Consider the following 18,775-nt stretch of genomic DNA (forward strand, 5'->3'; position numbering starts at 1 on the left):
CCCTCTGAGCGAATTGCCGCATGTTTTCCCCAGCCCCATTCTTTCCGCGACTACAATCATCTCTCTCATCTCACGTCTTTCATTTGTTCCTCTGCTCAACCCAGTATCGTACTTTAGCCCCACTTTCATCATCTTCCATTCAGGCCGCAGCGCAGTGCACCACCTACCCAGCCGCATTTCAGCCGCCTGTATGCCGGTATTACTGCTTGACTCCCTGCATCCTCTAATTCGTCTTCCTCATGAACACGAAAAGATGTGGCTGCTGTCGATCCTCTGCCCGAAAGGCCCGAAGTGCTTCAACGAGCTTCACCCCCACAGCCTACCATAGTTGTTGAGCTCTTTGAGCAGGAGAGCTCCGAACAAAAGGATTGAAGTACTCCCATCCTTCCCCTTCAAACCAGCCCACATCATCGTTCAATATCCAACAAGTTTTCCCAACACCATATCGAATAGACTCCCCAAATATGACCTGGTCGGGCCTATAGTGGCCCAAACCCGTGTCTCAACATGAACACAGCCCTCATATTTACCCGGCCCGAGCTGACACGACGTCCCACCGACCTCTCCGCGATATCCAAACCCCAAAGGGGCCCGCAGCTCTACAACACATATGAAGAACCAAATACCTGCCTATCAGCCGAGCCGCATGAGCAAGCCGTTGACGACGCGGTACAACATTACTTCGGTTGCATTGAGGTCTGCCAGCGGCCTAATTTCTTTGATCCCCAAACTAATCATGTTTGGATCAATGAGCGGGAGGTTGCGCGCAAGAAGCTGGTGTTGGCAATGAGCGGTGCTCAACAAGATCCTTCCGCAGACGACCTGGAAACAAAGCTTGAGATGGAGATGAAGGAGCGGATGGTCAGCGTGGCGATTGCAATCGAGGGACGATACAAACGAGCCGAGGTGCTGCGCAGAGCTATCATGAAAGCTCAAATCTCCAGCGGGCAGCCAGCTCTTCTCTCCAACGTTGAGCAAAGTCGCTACAAGTGGTTGAGCTCTCGGACCTTCAAAGATGGTATTCAAGCCGTTCGGGTGTGGAGGAAAAGCAGTCAAGGGGGAAGAAAAACGACGGACCCAGTTCCTAAAGGGGAATATACCGTCCCCAACTCATCCAGGACGGAGATCGGTCGCTCTGAGGTTCAAAGCTTTATCAAGAAACACCGCACCAATGTGAACAGTGCCAGAGGCGCCGGTGAATCGGAGTACAGCATTGAACATGATGTCCACGCCTACCTTATGCAGTTCGATGTTCAAGAGGCCAAACCCACTGCTTTACCGGGCTCCGATCAATCGACTACCGCGAAGCATTTCTTGAAACCTGCTGACGATGAGCGCACCGGCATTCAGGTAAAGGGCACCTTTCCGGACCAACGCATTTCGATGAGCCGGCTGTTGAATGATGGAAAAGACCTCGGCACCGAATGCGACCCAATGGGCCACTGGAATGTCCTACGGAGGGACATAAATAGTGACCCTCCAGCCCCCAACCGAATCCGATATCTTCATATTCCTTCCAACAATATGGCAGTACGTATTTCCCTCATCATGAACCGCAGGTACAATTTTCGCTTACAAATAGTCCACAGTGGGTTGAGGTATTACTCTTCAGTCATAAGTTGTCTCTTAGATACATCGCTAACTCCTTCGCCAGAAAGTTATCGCGAACTACTACGCGGAAAGAAAACAGAATGTTAGGAAAAAAGGCCAGAGCACGGCTATTCAGACGTCTACCCAACTGCTCCTCAGACCCCAATACTGGGATGGTCAGCAACAAGGTACTCGAAGCGGCATAGTTCATGCCCGACATATGCGCCCTGTGTGCGAAGTTGTATCGTCCGAGGCAGGCCAAATTGAGCAGTCTTCAAAGAATATTGTCTTGTTTGTACGTTATAGTCTCCACTCATTTACATTCGCATACTAACATGAACTCCAGATGCCTTACCTGCACTGGGAAACCAACCGTGTACGGAAAACTATATCAAGGATCATCGACGGTAATTCGGACAGACATCGACACAATGACAGGTCCAAAAAGGAACAGCAAAAAGCACGCCGCGTCGAAAACCGAAGTGAACTTCCGAGACCCGGTGGTAATAAGTCCGCAGAGAAACCTGGACGATCAAATTTCTTAACGCGCGCGCGTCGGCTTACTACCGTGGGAACTCTGACCTCCACGATTGAACGCATACTTTTGCCTCGAGAGGTTAACGCGAACGTTGGGATTGACGCAACAGGAAGGCTACAAGTCAGGAGTGAGCTTGGCCAATACCTCATTGACGCTGCTCGACTTTATGAGGCAATGTTGATGTTCAGGGATCGAAAACTGGTTGAACGGTACCTGTTTCACGATGCACCTTTCCACCCTCGCCGAACTCTGCGCCAATGCATCAACAGAGGATTCAAGTCAACCGTTTCACGCGACAAGGACCAAACAGTCTGTCAAGAGACTAGCTGCGATGCGGGGCCCTTTTATAAGTGGGTGCTTACATGGAAAATGGGACGTGTGATACAAAACACGTTAACTGACACATCATCTCACCAGGTTCGTGTCATTACCTACCGACTTCATGGGATTAGGCCAAAGAATCATCACAGAGATGGACAAGGCTAAGCAACTTCGGTTGCAACATCTATCAACTGCCAGGCCCATGACAGAGCACTACGCCTATGCAGATCCTCACGGCTGTGAAGAGTGTAGGCAAAACATAATGCAGGTGCAACGGTTGATAATGGTTGATCAGCTGTGGATGTGGATTCTGGATGAGCAGACAATCATTAAGTCCTTCCCTCAGAGCTGGCAAAAAATTTCTAAACAAACTATCAATGGCATTCACGAGTCAGTCCGGGCACGGCTTAGGCCCCTAGGGACGACGCAGATTGATGATCAGGTTCAATCTATCTACGAGATAGGGCTCATCATCCTGACGGAGTGCTGCAGCGTACTGCTTGATCGTACAAACCTCAACGTATGTACATACTATTACCATCCACTTTTCCGTGAATTATCCCAAGGTTACTAACCAGCTATTGCGGGACAGAGCCAGTTTCAAATTCTCGACACCTTTACGGAGGTTATTGGACGTGTTGTAAGTACATCCGATGGCACAAATGCAGGGCCTTTGTATCAATTATTTAACAATGTTTTGACTCCTAGCGCAAGCAACACACGGTAATGCTCAGCCATCTCAGGCACTGGCTTTCCAGGGCCAGTCTGATCTACCGTGATCGCTCCAAATTTGTAGACTTATCAGTATTGCACCTCCCTCTCCTAGATAATACCGATGAAGAAGTGAGTCATGCATACCAAGGCGTTTCTCGATGACATTAGGCTTACCTCGGTTGGCACCCAGAAACTTCAGCAAGAACTTCGCGAAGCTATGGACGACCTGGATGTAATGATCGACATTCATAACCAGCAGAAAGATATCATCCGACGATTTTGCCAATATGTGGACCATAACCTTTCTGAACAAAAGGCGAAGCTGCAACGGTTTCAAGATCAGTCCAAAGACTTGATCTACAAATTAAGTAACCAGTTGAACGAGTTAGAGAGATTGAGAAAGTGGGCACAAAGTACAGCAGAGGCCGTAAGTTGCATCCGCTTCGATGACTACACGTTCAGGCGTGTTCAACTGATGCTTCCATAGATGGACGATTTGATGTCACAGAAACAGCACCAAGCCAGCCTAGTACAAGCGTGGGAATCGGTCAGACAAGCCAATGAGACAACCAGCCAGGGGCGAGCCATCATGATGTTTACGATTGTGACGATCATATTCGTGAGTTCAGATTTGCAGCATTAATCTCGGACCCACCTTTTGACGTTCGATTCAGGTCCCTCTTTCGTTCATCTCGAGCATCTTCGGAATGAATAACGTGGAGTTCACGGGTGAAGGTCCTATGACCCTGAGAGAGCAGTTCAGGCTTATGTGTACGTTTATGACGAGGGCTTCTTGTAAAACGCCTCCAAAAAGGACCAACTGCTAACTCATGTTTCCTTCCAACACTAGTCCCGATATCATTCGCCATAATTATCTCCACCATCATCATCGCTTTCAGCAAGTCCTTGCGAGGAATCGTCTGGTCCATTTACAACTATCTCTCTACAGCAGTGGTTGTGCACTTGGGGATATACGAGCTTTGGTTTGCGTTTCGCAATCAAGGACGATCTCCCCATGAAATGTTCATACGCACAATGGAGATGAAAGTTGATCAAATGAAGCGCGACGTAGAAAGGGAAAGAAGGCGGGAGGAGCGCGGCAAGGAGTTTCAGAGAAGAACCGGCAAGAAGCTTGACGAACAACCTGAAAAAGATGATCGACAACGCTCTGAGGGAAATTCCAGAATCAGGCATCCTTCAGGCCCGATAGATGATGACCCATTACCAAACACTTCTGATCAGACTCCATCGCCATTCGCTCTTCAGGTTTCATCACCTGGAGGAACAACAGAACGAGCTTTCACTCCTCGCCATTCGAACCGGTTCAGCATTGTACGATCAAGAGGTGTTCCTGTTACCCTCGAAGAGCATGAATTGGACAGCTATCCACCCGATAGTTTTGCTCTGGATATGACTTCGGATAGGATGGGAAGTAGGATTGTCGATAGACGCATGAACGACCGGGAGGAGCATCTGCCGAATGGCCAGGACGGAAGACCTGAGCCATCTTAAACATATTGCGGATGGATTATATTGATTTCAATGTCCTTCTTCCCTTTTTTTGGTTTCTCCTTCTTTCCTCGTTCAATTTTTTCTATCTTCTTGTGGTCAACATTTGTTCAGTTTCCTTTCCACATTGCACGTCCGTTTCTTAGGGCATCTGCTAACGGACCAGCAATCAGCGATGCAAGAACAGAACGTAACGATCATGCACTCCCCAAAGGACGTCACATTCTTTACAAGTATACGCCAATTCCACCCCAATTGTCTTTCTCTCTTCAATGCGTGAATGCCTGGTGCAAAACCTCATATCGTCATCCCGATTAACAAAGGGCGCCCCCCTTGGAAGGATCTCAGCGGGATATTAGCTGGATCTTAGCGGGATCTCAGGCGCTGGCCAATCCCGTGTAAGTGCGCTTGCAGATCGATACAGCAGCCCGAGCCTCCGCACCGAGATCTCGGATCTGTGCCGCTCCGATGCCAAAAGCTTGAAAACTTGCAGCCCTTTCCCGCGTGGCTTTAGGTCAGGTCAACGTCATCTTGCTTTTGAGCGCCGCATTGCGAAACTCGTGCGTTCGGATGCTCTCGTATGGGCTGATAATTTCGTATGATATAACATTGCGTAGCATGGACATCACTCGGTGCCATACCTCTACTTCACTCACCGGACAGGATACAATAAGAATATCGCTGGACGACAACATCCTTGGACAACCAAATTCCCATGTCGACTAAGCTTTCCCAACGCCTTGCACGATCGACTGCTACTTTGTCACCAAAATCTCTAGTTTCAAGATGCGGCAGACTTGCACCCATCGCTTCAGCTGTACGATCATCCGCCATCTCGAGCAGACGTCCCTTTTCGACAGCTGAAGCCCGCTACCTCGCCAAAGTACCCGGCATGGACAAGATCAGGGTACGTTACTCCCCCATTTCCAGACTCACCAGTCACCATGCACCTATCCACCAGTTTATCTGCCCCTGGCCATCCACTAACACCATCTCCCACCCCTAAACAGGACACAATAGCCGAAAACTTCGGCGGCGCCGCCGCCAAAATCGGCACCACGTCCTTCTCCCTCGACGACACCCCCGACCTTTCCGGTAAAGTAGCCGTCATAACGGGCGGCTCCGAAGGCATCGGTTTCGGCGTCGCTTACACCTTACTCAAGCACAACCTTTCCAAACTCTACATCCTCTCGCGCAAGAAGCAAATGTTCGACGGCGCTCTGGCCTCCATCGCGTCCCAGCTGGGTCAAGAGAAAGCCGATCGCGTCCAATGGATCAACTGCGATCTAGAGGACTGGGCGCAGACTGCCGCGGTGGCCGAAAAGATCAAGAAAGATACCGACCGCTTGGATATACTCGTGAATAACTCCGGCAGAGGTATCATGAAGCCCGGTCTGACGGAGTACGGCGTGGACAGACACATGGCCACGAACCACATGGGCCATGTAGTCTTGACGTCGCATCTGCTGCCGCTGATGCAAAAGACTGCGGAAGAAACGGGCGAGACGGTGCGGATCAGTAACCAGAGCTCGAATCTGCATAGCGCCGCGCCGAAGGGGACGCGGTTCAAGAGTCTGGAGGAGATTAATGAGGATGTGGGGCCAAATGGTCAGTATGGACGGAGCAAGCTGGCGGGGATTTTGTACGCGAAGTATTTTGATCGCGAGGTTACGCAGAAGGGAAGCGGAAAAGGGAGAGGAAAAGTGGTGATGAATGCGACGCATCCAGGATTTGTTAGTACCAAGCAGAGTGTGGAGGATATTCATGAGCCGTTTGTTACCCCCATCCCTCCCTTTAGTTGTTAAGATGCTGACAGAAACAAAACAGATACCCAATCAGCGGCTACGCAATGTCGCACCTCATGGAACCGTTCAAAAAGGACCAGTTCGAGGGCGCCGTGCCGACCGTGTACGCCGTCACGATGGCCAACGACGGCGGACAGTGGATTTGCGCGCCCAACAAGACCGAGCCTCCCAGTGACCTTGCGCAGAGCGACGAGATCGCGGATAATCTGATGGAGTTGACGAGGAAGATTGTCACTGAGAAGACGAGGCCCGAGTCGGTTGCGAGGGGGTGTCCGATGGATGATGTTGTTGTGAGGGCTTGAGCCTCATCTTGTGGAATGAGGTTGAAGAAGTTGGGCAGAATGAGTACACTACACGATAATTAGAACACATGGAGGTTGAAACGAGAACCAGGGACGATGCCTGCGCTGGGAGTTGACGTCGTGGTGGTCCACTATTGCCGCTATTGGAAACCGGGCGATCAGTGGAGTGGGTGATTTTGGGCATTGTTATGGAGACGTCAAGGGCAAGGCCATGATGATGTGCATTTGAATGCAGGCTTGGAGCTTGGCTGACGGCGGCAAGGTTTGTGGGAAAAGGAGTTTGGTAGCTTTGTATTTCGTTATAGCATACGCTGATAACAAAATATCGTACACAAACAGCCGGTAGTTATTCCTCAGTCGAATGCAGTTTGATGGAGTTGGACTGCTGTGTTGTTGTTGTTGCTGCTGTTGTCAAACAAACACCGGCGTCATCACGACCCCCTTTTTCCAGATCTGCAACCCCTACAGAATGTAGGGCGAACACGGCATTAGGACTCCCCTGCCATTATTCCAGATTTCCAGGCATGATTCTGGGCACCCACATGGGGCATCATGATGATCCCGGAATTTGAAAACTCCACATTGGTGATGTCGTTTCTTTTCGTTACTTATGTCTCTTCTTCAATCTGTAAAAGTGAGCCTCCTAATCCGAGGGATCTCTTCCGGTCCAGCTTCCGACGTCCAGAGGATTTTATAGATTTCCTTGGCACACCTTCAGCTGGGCCCAGGCAGTGGGCATCACAACCGTGATTGTGTCTTGGTGGTGACCGTGGTGATGGCCGCAAGGTAGCAAGGGGATAAAGTGGCAGCGAGTGGGACAAACCCCTGGATCCATGACGCTGGGAACGAGTCGCGCGGAACGAGTCGCGGGAACTCGGAGGGCACAAGGAGGCGTAGTGTGACAAGGCAAACCATTGGCGCGTTAGTTGGCGAACCAAAGGAACTATCACGGTGGGCTGTTGATGCCCGATTGGTTGTTGGTGATGCAAAATGCAAAGATGTTTGTTGAGGCACAAGCTGTGAGGTGGTGGTGTTGGTAGATCTTGGGTTGGTGATGGAGAGAAATAAATAACTCATATGAAAGGCCAGATGTTGACTGGGGAGAAAAGTTGAAGCCATTCAGAAGTCCCGGCATCGTGAAATAATTGATAGTGGTGACTTCTCAATCATGTCTTGGCAGGAGAACTGACAGCCAGTTGGGGCAGCACAGCAGTGGTCCACAGCAGCTTCTCAGCGGGTGGGGGTGCTGTCCGTCAACTGCATTGCGCTTGTCACTGTTCGTCACCCTCCATCACCCTGCTCATGGCCAACCAGAATCCAGGGAATAGACACCAAGACAGAGCGCTGCTGCAGGACCAAAACATGGCGTGCATCCCCGACCGCCCGCTCCACACCCTATTCCAGAGGCATCCACTTTCGAGAACCTTTTGGGAACTGTCTTGTCCCCTTTTTTTTTTCCCATTCCATCTGTTCGTCATCATCCCCTCCCACGACTTTCATCTTGACCACACCCCGCGCGGACAGCAGCCTGAGGGTGTTGTGACTTTTTGCGACGACAACGACGAACCTAACAGACCAAGCCACTCTTTGAAAGTAAACAGTCGCACCGACCCATCATCACCTCCTCGGCTGCCGTCATCGCCAATTGGACGTCCGAGACACTTCGAAAAAAAAAAAAGAAAAAAAAGAAACAAGCTTCCCCCTACTACGAACACAGCCCAATTGGCCCACCTTCTCCAATTCGCCCATACCTCTCCAAGTCAACAAAAAAAAGAAACGATTAATCGCCCGATATTTGCGACAGTTCGAGACACAAGCAAACGTCGAGCTCGGAATCCTGCATCCAGTTCCTGTCGTGCCTCTTCCCCCTTCTCCGGGTCCCGTTCGTCGTTCCTCTTTCTTGACAACTTCTCCCGTCGTTCGCATCTTCTGCCTGCAGTACCCCGTTGCTTCCACGACAGTCACCGAACCGGCACCGCACCCCGAACCATACTACGAACCGTACTACATTAATGCAAGGCGGCGTGCCGTCCTTTTAACAAATTGTCTCGAACCACGCTTCCACTTTGACCTTCGACGCCCGGACGCCGACGACATACACGATCACCCCCTGAGCAGGCATCATCCCGACACAACTGTCACTTTGCGACGGCCTGTCGTTTCGGAACCCAGACATTGGAGAAACACGGCGAGGAAATCGTTGGCTCGTCACCTTGCTGTCGACGTCGGTACCGCGTCGTCGTATGGTCGCCCCACCGACGGCGTCGTTTGTCAACCGTTATGGACTCCCCCATAGACACTCGTTCCCATGGCCGCCCCATTCGTCCCCTTTCCGGCTTGCGACCTGCTTCCAGGGAAAGCATGAGCGCCAGTTCGACACGTACCCGGAACAGCAACACCAATAGCAACAACCAAACACATGCGCAAGACCGCTCCCGACCCTCCCGTCCGCCGAGCTCTTCCAAGCAACATAAAGTCCACTCCTCCCGTGATCGCGCTGACATCCTGGCCTTGCCCCCCATGTCAGAATATTTGCAAGAACGGATCGAACGGACACGAAAGATGGAGGCCGAACGAGCTTCCGGGAAACAGCCCATCGAGAGGCCGAAGACTTCTGCCGGCTTTACCAGTCCGATCGCTTCGCCAACAGAATCAATAGCAACGGGTGGCAAGGGCCGGCTCCCACCCACCATCGCCTCGGAAATCAGTGACAAGAAAAAGGAACGCCAGCCACCATGCATGAAGGATGCCCAGGACCTCTTGTCCAAGCTACACAAACAAAACTTCGACCTCAAACTGGAACTCTTCCATCGACGCGAGAAGCAGACGGCTTTGGAGGAGCTAATAGAGAAGCTGGAGCTGGAGAAAGAGCAGTTGAGGAGTGAACAAAGGGAGACACAGGACATCAATGACGTCTTGCTGGAAGAGCTGGAGAAGAAGGACAAGGCGGTTGAGGAAGCCGTGGCCATGATCGTTACTCTTGAGTCACGGATAGAGAATCTGCTCAAGGAACGGGAAATGGTTAGGCAGGTTGAGGCGGAAGGATTCTACAGGTCGGAACACAACTCCTCTCGTCCAATCTCAAGGAACGAAACGCCGGATACCCCCAGGGCCAGCGAACAAAAGGTTCTTCATCGCATGCCGAGTTTCCTGACTGAGCCAACGGAGAACACTGAGAACCTTCGAAACGTCTATCTCGGAACGCGAGCTAGTGAGCTGGGCCTGGGCCGGTTGTCGGAGGAGGAATCACCAGAGACAAATCGGAGCGAGTTCAATAAGGTTGGTAGCCCAGCATTAAGTCTTCTCAGCGAGAGTTCCTTCTTAAGCATCTACGGTCAGAACAAGGCCAGCCCTTCGCTCCGGCCGCAGAGCCCACCGCATGTGGATGGGGCTGAAGAGCGCCTGACTTCAATGTCATCCCGAAACTCGCCAATGCCCGAAGATACTCCGTCCAAATCCCGCCATCGTCCACTGTCGCCGATAGCTACGAGCAGGTCAAGCCCATTCCGCAAGAGCCAACTTGGACTTGGCATTGACAAGGCAGCCGATCAAGGGTCAGAGGAACCCAGAACTGCATCCTTGGTAGACAATTCCAGTTCAAGGCACAGGCTCGATCAGGAGACTGGCGCGGCATCGGTCAAGTCACAGGCAGACTCTACCTCCCGTCGAACAAACAGGTCATCTCTTCAAAAGGTATATACGCATGGGTCTTCGGTAAGGGACTTCCCTCGCGTGCATAGTGGTCTTCCACCCACCCCCGACACCATTTCAACTTCGACCCTGCGCGTCTTTCAAATATCAAATGACTCACTGTCAAAGGGACAAAGTTCGGGCAACGGGCCGGTCAATTCCTCTTCCTCGGGGAAGACAGCCTCGGTGCACTCGGAAGATGAGCATGAGGATGAAGATCATCTCCAAGTGCCGCGTCGACGACAGGGCCAGCCGGCGTCCATCACGGCTTTCAACAGTCTCCGAGGACTCGAAAGTGAAGGAGCCATGTTGGACCCTTGTTACACGACGTCAGAATCGGAACGCCCGCCCTCTGCTAGCGATGTTCGGCAATCGGAGGAGCATGGAGGGCGCAAGAGCTGGTCGAGTGAGGAGGAGGATGATAACGTGGAAGACGGGAGGACCAAGTCTTTTGCTTCGAGTATTGATCTATGGTTAAGGGAGAGCCAAAAGCCAAACAAAATAGTACCGCCACTGGATCCCTTGAGCTCCGTGTCCCAGGTCGGTGGCCACGAAACGGATCATGGCCGAGTGTCGCCGGACTTGTTCTCGTTCCCTACTGGATCACGCGGTTGGATGTCAGATGCGATTTACGGAAAGCTCGACGGAACGGGGTACAACTGTGCGGGTGGTGTACGAGTGGCTAGTGGGAGCTCGAATGCCGACTCGGCATTTGGCAGCCGGAGCTACATGGGCGACTCACTTCCTACACCAGTTTTTGGTTCAGGCTTTGCGAAGCTTCATGAGGTCAGGACCATGGCTCCGCCGCCACCGGAACGCGGGTCAAGTCTCAGGGCAACAATGGGTCATCACATCCCGGGCTTCGACGGGTCGCTGTCAGGCTCGGCTAGTAGTTTACCTGCCTCACCCACCGTACGGCAGTTCCAGACTCCATTGAAGGACCCCCGGGGCAGGAAGAGCAACATGGACTCTCCGAGGATGACCACGACGACAATCCGTAGCCACAGCATTGGCCAACGAAGCGACGCCCGCCCGTCGTCAGATCTATCCTTCGGTGTTGACAACCGAGCAGCCACCGTCTCGCCCAAGACCCTCTTCAACCCCCCACTGAAAGATGAAAAGGAGAAGTCATCTAAGCGGCACTACCCACCCACAGCCTCGCAACCTGCTCGCGTATCAAAGTTCAACAGTTTGTTTAGGAGATCGACAGGCTCGGTTGAACCCACCACCTCCCACGGCCCGAGTTCCGTTCCCATCCCCTCTCCCGCTTCTGCGTCATTCTCTCTTTCGGCGCGGGAACCTCCTTCCGATTTCGGCTTTCCCTCATGGGGTAGGCGGAATTCCGAAATGGCCGCCGCTGACGATGACCACTCCGGCGCTACACCTCCTCCCATAATGCGGAGTAGACCTAGGAGGACTGACCCCTCATCTGCTGCCCATGATAGAGCTGATGATGAAAACGGAGGAGTATCCCTCTGTCCGTCTTCCTTTGGGGATTGCAGAGATATCGAGAGGAACTCGGCGGATCCGCCTCAGAGACCGGTTACCAGTGGTGGTGCTAGTCTCGGAGAAGGGGGTGGTGGTGTTTTGTCGAACTTTCAGAATCCATTTTCGAAGTCGGTTGGGTCTGGTAGTGATGGTCCGCCGCAGAGGGAAGGTGGAAGTGGAGGTGGGAGGAGGGAAAGTGCAGTGGTGAGTGGGAAGAGGAGGTGGTTTGCTAATCTCGGTAGGGTCGGGAGTTTGAGGAAGGGTCCGGCGCATTAAGCCTCCGCTCTTATCTGTCTCTATTTTTGTCACAACATCTGAAGTTTGGGTTTATATAGACAAGGCAGACAGGAAGGCTGAAGGGCTCAGGCCTGGTGGTAGGATGCTCAGATGGGCTCTTCACGCGTCCATCTGTCCTCTTTTCTTTTTCTTACCTGCTTTCATCCTTCACTTCACTTATCTTTCATGGGACGCAGCGCAGTCACACGCTTCTTTGTTTCACTCTTTTTTTCTTTTTCCTTCGTTGCACTTTTTCTTTCCTCACTTGTTTCGGTCACAGCGCCGGAGTTTTCCAAAGTAGACATCCCATCTCTAATCATTTTTGTTTCACAATTTTTACATACACATCTTGTATTATTAACCGTTCCTATTACGTTTCTTTCTGGCTAAGGTCGTTGTTGGCTTTAGCTCATTGCTGTCGGTATATCTTTTCTACTGGGTTCTTGAGGCATGGGTTGGGGCTTTGGGCGGGACACGATGTTGTTTATGAGTTTATGCTATGAGTTTTTGCATCATTTTGTCGGGTGAAGAAAGGCCTGAAGGAAGCGGGGATGGCGGTGGGTTGGTGGTCAACGGGTTAAAGGTTTCGGGAGACGGGAGGTGGGTGGATGACGGGAGGAGGACAAAGGGGGTTAGTTGAAGGAGCAGAGTAATGGAGATGTATGTGCACTTGGTTCTCAGGGAACTTGGGTGTGCGCAAGGGGTTGTGGATAGGAGAAACGAAAAGACTCGAACATAGATGCTTATAGATATCTGGAATATCATGATTACCATCTATTAAATCCAGTTCCTATCATGTCCTGACATACCGTTGTTTGCTTCTATGCTTGCAGGCTTTGCTTCAAGCCATGTTGTGGAGCCAACCGGGCAACATGTAAAACCATCATACCTGTCTATCAGACAACTTGATTACCACCACCTTCACCATCACCCCCGCCAACAATCTCGCTCCTTACTGATACGCTTATAAGCCCATGCTGAAAGAATAATTAGCACATACGACCATACCCACTGGAAAACTCGGGATCCCGTCCGCTCTCCCATAGATAAGCCAGTGAGGGGAAGATTATCTATGGGAGTGGGAAGGATATAAAATGGGTCTTTTAATCACGTGGTAGGGTCAAAAACCTGAACCACCAGCTCCCATATCTATATTTTGTGGAGGAGGCAAGACGGTAAATGGGGAGGCGGCGCTAAAAAGATGAATATAATTGGACGGATTATGAGCAAAGTAGACCGTCCTGACACTGCGGCTAGATCTTTTACACGGGTAACAGCAAAATTGCACTTGGTCAGAAGACCATTCCTGATTTGTTCCTAGTATATGCAGTTAGTTGCCGAGTCTAATGTGAGCGTGGCAAGGGAATCTCTCGCTCTTGTCTTGGATCATGATGGACCTCCTTCATATACCTACCTTATCCTACCTTCATCTGCCTGCATCAGCCTACCTCTTCCCTTCCATCCTGGCACGTCATAACCATGCGGTTGGCTTGCAACACATCCATAGACTGCCTAGTCTGAAGCCATGACCAACCTCCCCTCCGAATACCAAGTACAAGTTCCATGGTGTTGGCCTTCCTCTATTGCTCCAGTCGGTCTCCGAGATACTTGGAGACGCCAATCTTTTAGAGATATATGGCGAGGATCAAATGTGATGGAGAGCCTCTTCTGGGAATTCTAGCCACGGCTATAATCGATGTTATCTCAACGGAATGTCGCGCCGCCCGGCAGTTCTACGTTCCTGGGCAAAACTTCCTCTCGGTGCTCGCCGGTAACCCTAACCCGCTGTGGTAAACTTGGGATTTCGATTTGAGGCTTCACATTTGGAAAGTTCGCCTACGCTCACACCTTCCTTTCTTCACCTCACCGTTCCTAAATGTACCTTCTTCCCTGAAGCTCACCATGGCTTTCAACCACGTGATGTGGAGGGCATCAGAGCGAGCAAGCATCCAATCAAGACCATCTTCCCAGTTTAATGCCTTCTCCTCTTTACCCATCCACTCAGAGCAGCTCTCCATTACAGTAAAGGCTGACCAACGCCATTCCTTTTCGGGCTTGGCGCCCTGGGCCTCCCAATCACCTATGCCCAACGATGTACCCAACGCGATTGTTGACGAGTCTTCTGCTTGCAAGACAGCTGTGTCGAAGAGGTTGTGCCCGATACCTCTACTCAGTTCCCGTCGGATATGGTGGAAGTCTGAGTCCTGTGGGGTTGGTGATCCAGGCAAAAGCAACGCCTTTGAAACAAAGACAACAGCAACCACCTTCAAGGCTCCTAATCAAACCCACCGAGATATACGCTCCAAATTTTGTCAGTTACTTATGGCAACCCCCCTAGTTTCAACTGCTAATTTACTGTACCTACAGCCCCGCGAACATAAGCCGTCCGCTCGCGAAGCCTGCGAGCCTTTTCCCACCATCGAACATTTGTATGATTAGCTGCCGAGGAAGCTGAGGCTGGCGGACTATGCAATGCGACTTCTGGAGCGTGACGATACCGGCGGGATCCGTCTGACGGAGGACTTACCCAACGACAAGATTCCACGGTATGCGATACTTTCACACACATGGGGTCCCGAAGAGGTCCTCTTCAGAGACATGACGGACGGTACAGGCAAGAACAAAGCAGGCTACGCTAAGATTCGTTTTTGCGGAGACCAAGCCTGCCGCGATGGGCTGAAATTCTTCTGGGTCGACACATGCTGCATCGACAAGTCTGACAGCGCCGAGCTTCAGCACGCTCTCAACTCCATGTTCTATTGGTACCGCAGCGCGGTGAAATGTTACGTGGACTTGGCAGACGTCTCAACCCATCAACACGGTGACGGCCCCGGTTGGCAACTGGCCTTTCGAAAGAGCAGATGGTTTTCCCGAGGATGGACCCTCCAAGAGCTCATTGCCCCAACGATCGTCGAATTCTTTTCTAAAGAGGGCGAGCGCCTGGGAGATAAAAAGTCTCTGGAACAAGAAATCCACAGTATAACCGGAATTCCGCGAAAAGCCTTCCAAGGTGTCCCTCTACCTGATTTCAGCGTCGCCGAACGGATGCGATGGATCGAGAAGCGTGACACAACACGCAAGGAAGACAAGGTGTACTCTCTATTCGGCATCTTTGATGTGCACATGCCGCTTATCTACGGTGAAGGAAGGCAGAAAGCATTGAAGCGGCTACAGGACAAGGTTCACAAGGATTACCTCTGTCTGGCAAAATTGTGGCCCACAGACCCGCGTGACCCACACGTCGACAAAGAGCGGATCGAGCTGGCGAAGGGTGGTCTGCTGGCTGACGCTTACCGCTGGGTCTTCGACAACCCCGACTTCAACCGATGGCGCCAGCCGCAGGAAAGTCGCCTGCTCTGGATCAAGGGAGATCCAGGCAAGGGCAAGACCATGTTGCTATGCGGTATCATTGACGAGCTAGAGCAGCGTGTTATCGCTGATGGCGGCAACTTGGCGTATTTCTTCTGCCAAGCTACCGACTCGCGCATCAATAACGCAACTGCCGTGCTACGAGGCTTAATTTACCTACTTGCCCACCAGCAACCACGCCTGCTTTCATATCTACCGGAGAATACATACCCCTCCAATGACACAATGGCAAGGATTATCCTATCCAAGGTTTTACGCGAGATGCTTGAAGACCCGAACTTGAAGGTCACCTATCTGGTGATTGATGCTCTGGACGAATGTGTGACAGACCAAGCGCAGCTTCTTCAGTTGATCGTCCAGATATCTTCTGTGTCTGCTCGTGTCAAGTGGCTTGTATCTAGCCGCAACGAGGTGCAGATCGAAGAACAGTTGGCGATGGTCGCGCAGCAGTCCAGACTCAGCCTCGAGCTAAACGCCGAATCCGTCACCACTGCCGTCAATGCATATATCCAGCACAAAGTTGATCACTTGTCGCGGCAGAAAAAGTACGACAGCAAATTGAAGACGGATGTACAAAACTATCTCTCTTCTAACGCGAATGGGACTTTTCTCTGGGTGGCCTTGGTCTGCCAAGTACTTGCGGACCCCAAAGTTCGAAGGTGGCAGACAATGGCAAAGTTACAGGCATTCCCCCCCGGGTTGGATTCCCTATATGCGCGGATGATGGAGCAGATTATCCAGTCCGATGATGCGGATCTGTGCAGGCAAATTATTGCCGTCTCCTCTATCGTTCGCCGACCCATCAGCCTTCAAGAACTGACTACTCTCATCGAGATGTCAGACAATATCTCAGATGATCCACAGTCCCTGGAAGAGCTTATAGGGCTTTGCGGCTCGTTTTTAACTCTTCGAGACCAGACTACCTATCTTGTTCATCAATCAGCCAAGGACTTTTTACTTGGCATTGCCTCTGATAAAGCTGGCAACCAAGCTTCTCAGGAGGCGTTCAGGTGGACTTTTCCTTCTGGGAAAGAAGGTGTGAACTATACCATCTTCTCGAGGTCACTTGATGCCATGTCTACAACACTGCGACGCGACATATACAGCTTGATGGCACCGGGATTTCCAAGTAACAAGGTCCAAATACCGAATCCAGACCCGCTAGCGACGGTGCGGTACTCGTGCGTCTACTGGGTTGATCACTTGTGCGACTCGGTTTCTGGCACGGACACAAAACGGCACGATCTGTTACAGGACAACGGAGTTATCTATACATTCCTCAAGACGAAGTACCTTTACTGGCTGGAAGCTCTAAGTTTACTCCAAGCTATGCCTGCGGGCGTTGTTGCTATTAGAAAGCTCGAGGGCCTGCTAGTAAGTACAAGTCTAACTCCACACAAGGAACTTGGTCTAACTAAAGATACAGGGAGGTAATGTTCAGTCGCAGCTGTCAAAGCTTGTTTGGGATGCTTACCGGTTTGCTCTATCAAATAAGTCAATAATAGAGCAAGCTCCACTTCAAGCATACATCTCAGCGCTTGTATTTGCTCCAAGGAATAGCTTGATAAAGAGAAATTTCAAAGCAGAAGAACCTGGATGGATTCGAACTAAGCCGGCTGTGGAATTGGAATGGAATGCATGCCTGCAGACATTAGAAGGCCATTGTAACTCGGTTGGGTCAGTTACGTTCTCGCCGGACGGCCAGCGCCTCGCATCGGGCTCTAATGATAACACGATCAAGATCTGGGATCCCGCGTCAGGACAATGCCTACAGACATTAAAAGGCCATAATCACTCGGTGCTATCGATTACGTTCTCGCCGGACGGCCAGCGCCTCGCATCGGGCTCTAGCGATCACACGATCAAAATCTGGGATCCTGCATCAGGGCAATTCTTACAAACATTAAAAAGCCATGGTGACTCGGTGCTGTCGGTTGCGTTCTCGCCGGATGGCCAGCTCCTCGCATCGGGCTCTAGCGATCACATGATTAAGATTTGGGATTCCGCGTCAGGGCAATGCTTACAGACATTGGAAGGCCATTGTAACTCGGTTGGGTCAGTTACGTTCTCGCCGGACGGCCAGCGCCTCGCATCGGGCTCTAACGATGGCACGATCAAGTTCTGGGATCCTGCGTCAGGGCAATGCTTACAAACATTAAAAGGCCATAATCGCTCGGTGCTATCGATTACGTTCTCGCCGGACGGCCAGCGCCTCGCATCGGGCTCTTACGATCCCACGATCAAGATCTGGAATCCCGCGTCAGGGCAATGCTTACAGACATTGGAAGGCCATTGTAGCTCGGTTAGGTCAGTTACGTTCTCGCCGGACGGCCGGCGCCTCGCATCGGGCTCTAGCGATTCCACGATCAAGATCTGGAATCCCGCATCAGGGCAATGCTTACAGACATTAAAAGGCCATGGTCGCGCAGTTAGGTCGGTTACGTTCTCGCCGGACGGCCAACGCCTCGCATCAGGCTCTAGCGATAACACGATCAAGATCTGGGATCCCGCGTCAGGACAATGCTTACAGACATTAAAAGGCCATGGTCGCGCAGTTAGGTCGGTTACGTTCTCGCCGGACGGCCAGCGCCTCGCATCAGGCTCTAGCGATAACACGATCAAGATCTGGGATCCCACGTCAGGGCAATGCTTTGTAACTATTGACGTCGGTATACCAGTAGCGCATTCATTGTTTGATCCTACGGGCCGTTACCTTATGACCGATGCTGGGCGCATCGAAGTAGCTACAGCTACTACGGAAAACGCAATTCGGCTAAATGATCTAGTAGCGCAAGGATACGGCATAGGACAGGATAAGTCGTGGATTACCTGCAATGGCAAAAATGTACTCTGGTTACCACTAGAATACCGCCCAAGCTGTTCCGCCGTCCAAGAGCTGATGGTATCCGTCGGCTGTTCGTCGGGACGAGTTTTCACTATTAGCTTTTCACGATTAGTTTGACGTTAATATCCTTAAAGTCTCTTTCTTTCACCCTTTACATTTCTTTTTCCTAGCTTGAGACCAGAATGGTTAGGGAGGATAGATTATGTTATAGGAGAAATTCTAGCGGTTTCCATTAGTGTTTAGTCACTTTCGTTCCTCCCAGTACTACCGTCCTGGTGAGGCCTATGCAACCTGGCTTATCTCCTTTGAAAAGCCTGTCTCTCCCTTC

At 51.4% G+C, this 18,775-nt stretch overlaps 5 protein-coding genes across 5 annotated transcripts; all 5 read left to right on the forward strand.

Annotated features, from left to right (window-relative positions):
* Positions 1 to 507: 507 nt before the first annotated feature.
* SMAC4_09429 (uncharacterized protein) lies at positions 508 to 5,273 on the forward strand (the record flags this gene model as incomplete). The annotated part of the gene is made up of 10 exons (XM_066090954.1): positions 508 to 1,530; positions 1,655 to 1,885; positions 1,937 to 2,478; positions 2,546 to 2,969; positions 3,042 to 3,089; positions 3,158 to 3,292; positions 3,354 to 3,590; positions 3,651 to 3,782; positions 3,838 to 3,934; positions 4,014 to 5,273. 10 exons carry the CDS (start codon positions 508 to 510, stop codon positions 4,673 to 4,675), a joined length of 3,531 nt encoding a protein of 1,176 aa, XP_065947307.1. The 3' UTR covers positions 4,676 to 5,273.
* A 59-nt stretch (positions 5,274 to 5,332) lies between these two features.
* SMAC4_09428 (uncharacterized protein) lies at positions 5,333 to 7,152 on the forward strand. The gene is made up of 3 exons (XM_066090953.1): positions 5,333 to 5,579; positions 5,683 to 6,443; positions 6,500 to 7,152. The coding sequence occupies exons 1-3, from the start codon at positions 5,388 to 5,390 to the stop codon at positions 6,777 to 6,779; spliced, it is 1,233 nt and encodes a 410-aa protein (XP_065947308.1). The 5' UTR covers positions 5,333 to 5,387; the 3' UTR covers positions 6,780 to 7,152.
* A 1,293-nt stretch (positions 7,153 to 8,445) lies between these two features.
* Positions 8,446 to 13,257, forward strand: SMAC4_09427 (uncharacterized protein). Its single transcript, XM_066090952.1, has 2 exons — positions 8,446 to 10,058; positions 10,119 to 13,257. The coding sequence occupies exons 1-2, from the start codon at positions 9,060 to 9,062 to the stop codon at positions 12,231 to 12,233; spliced, it is 3,114 nt and encodes a 1,037-aa protein (XP_065947309.1). The 5' UTR covers positions 8,446 to 9,059; the 3' UTR covers positions 12,234 to 13,257.
* A 996-nt stretch (positions 13,258 to 14,253) lies between these two features.
* On the forward strand, positions 14,254 to 17,036 carry SMAC4_08962 (uncharacterized protein; the record flags this gene model as incomplete). The annotated part of the gene is made up of 2 exons (XM_066090873.1): positions 14,254 to 14,544; positions 14,601 to 17,036. Exon 2 carries the CDS (start codon positions 14,706 to 14,708, stop codon positions 17,034 to 17,036), a length of 2,331 nt encoding a protein of 776 aa, XP_065947310.1. The 5' UTR covers positions 14,254 to 14,544; positions 14,601 to 14,705.
* A 550-nt stretch (positions 17,037 to 17,586) lies between these two features.
* On the forward strand, positions 17,587 to 18,564 carry SMAC4_13861 (uncharacterized protein; the record flags this gene model as incomplete). The annotated part of the gene is made up of 1 exon (XM_066091660.1): positions 17,587 to 18,564. The coding sequence occupies one exon, from the start codon at positions 17,587 to 17,589 to the stop codon at positions 18,562 to 18,564; it is 978 nt and encodes a 325-aa protein (XP_065947311.1).
* Positions 18,565 to 18,775: the final 211 nt, after the last annotated feature.

This window comes from Sordaria macrospora, chromosome 5 (assembly GCF_033870435.1).
Source record: "Sordaria macrospora chromosome 5, complete sequence".
Lineage (NCBI taxonomy): Eukaryota > Fungi > Ascomycota > Sordariomycetes > Sordariales > Sordariaceae > Sordaria > Sordaria macrospora.

Excerpts from the sequence above, each read along its gene's own strand:
- SMAC4_09428 (XM_066090953.1), top strand. The coding sequence starts at position 5,388 with ATGTCGACTAAGCTTTCCCAACGCCTTGCACGATCGACTGCTACTTTG. Across the intron at positions 5,580-5,682 it reads CCGGCATGGACAAGATCAGG|GACACAATAGCCGAAAACTT; the intron begins GTACGTTACTCC and ends ACCCCTAAACAG. Across the intron at positions 6,444-6,499 it reads GTGGAGGATATTCATGAGCC|ATACCCAATCAGCGGCTACG; the intron begins GTTTGTTACCCC and ends GAAACAAAACAG.
- SMAC4_09427 (XM_066090952.1), top strand. The coding sequence starts at position 9,060 with ATGGACTCCCCCATAGACACTCGTTCCCATGGCCGCCCCATTCGTCCC. Across the intron at positions 10,059-10,118 it reads ATCGGAGCGAGTTCAATAAG|AACAAGGCCAGCCCTTCGCT; the intron begins GTTGGTAGCCCA and ends ATCTACGGTCAG.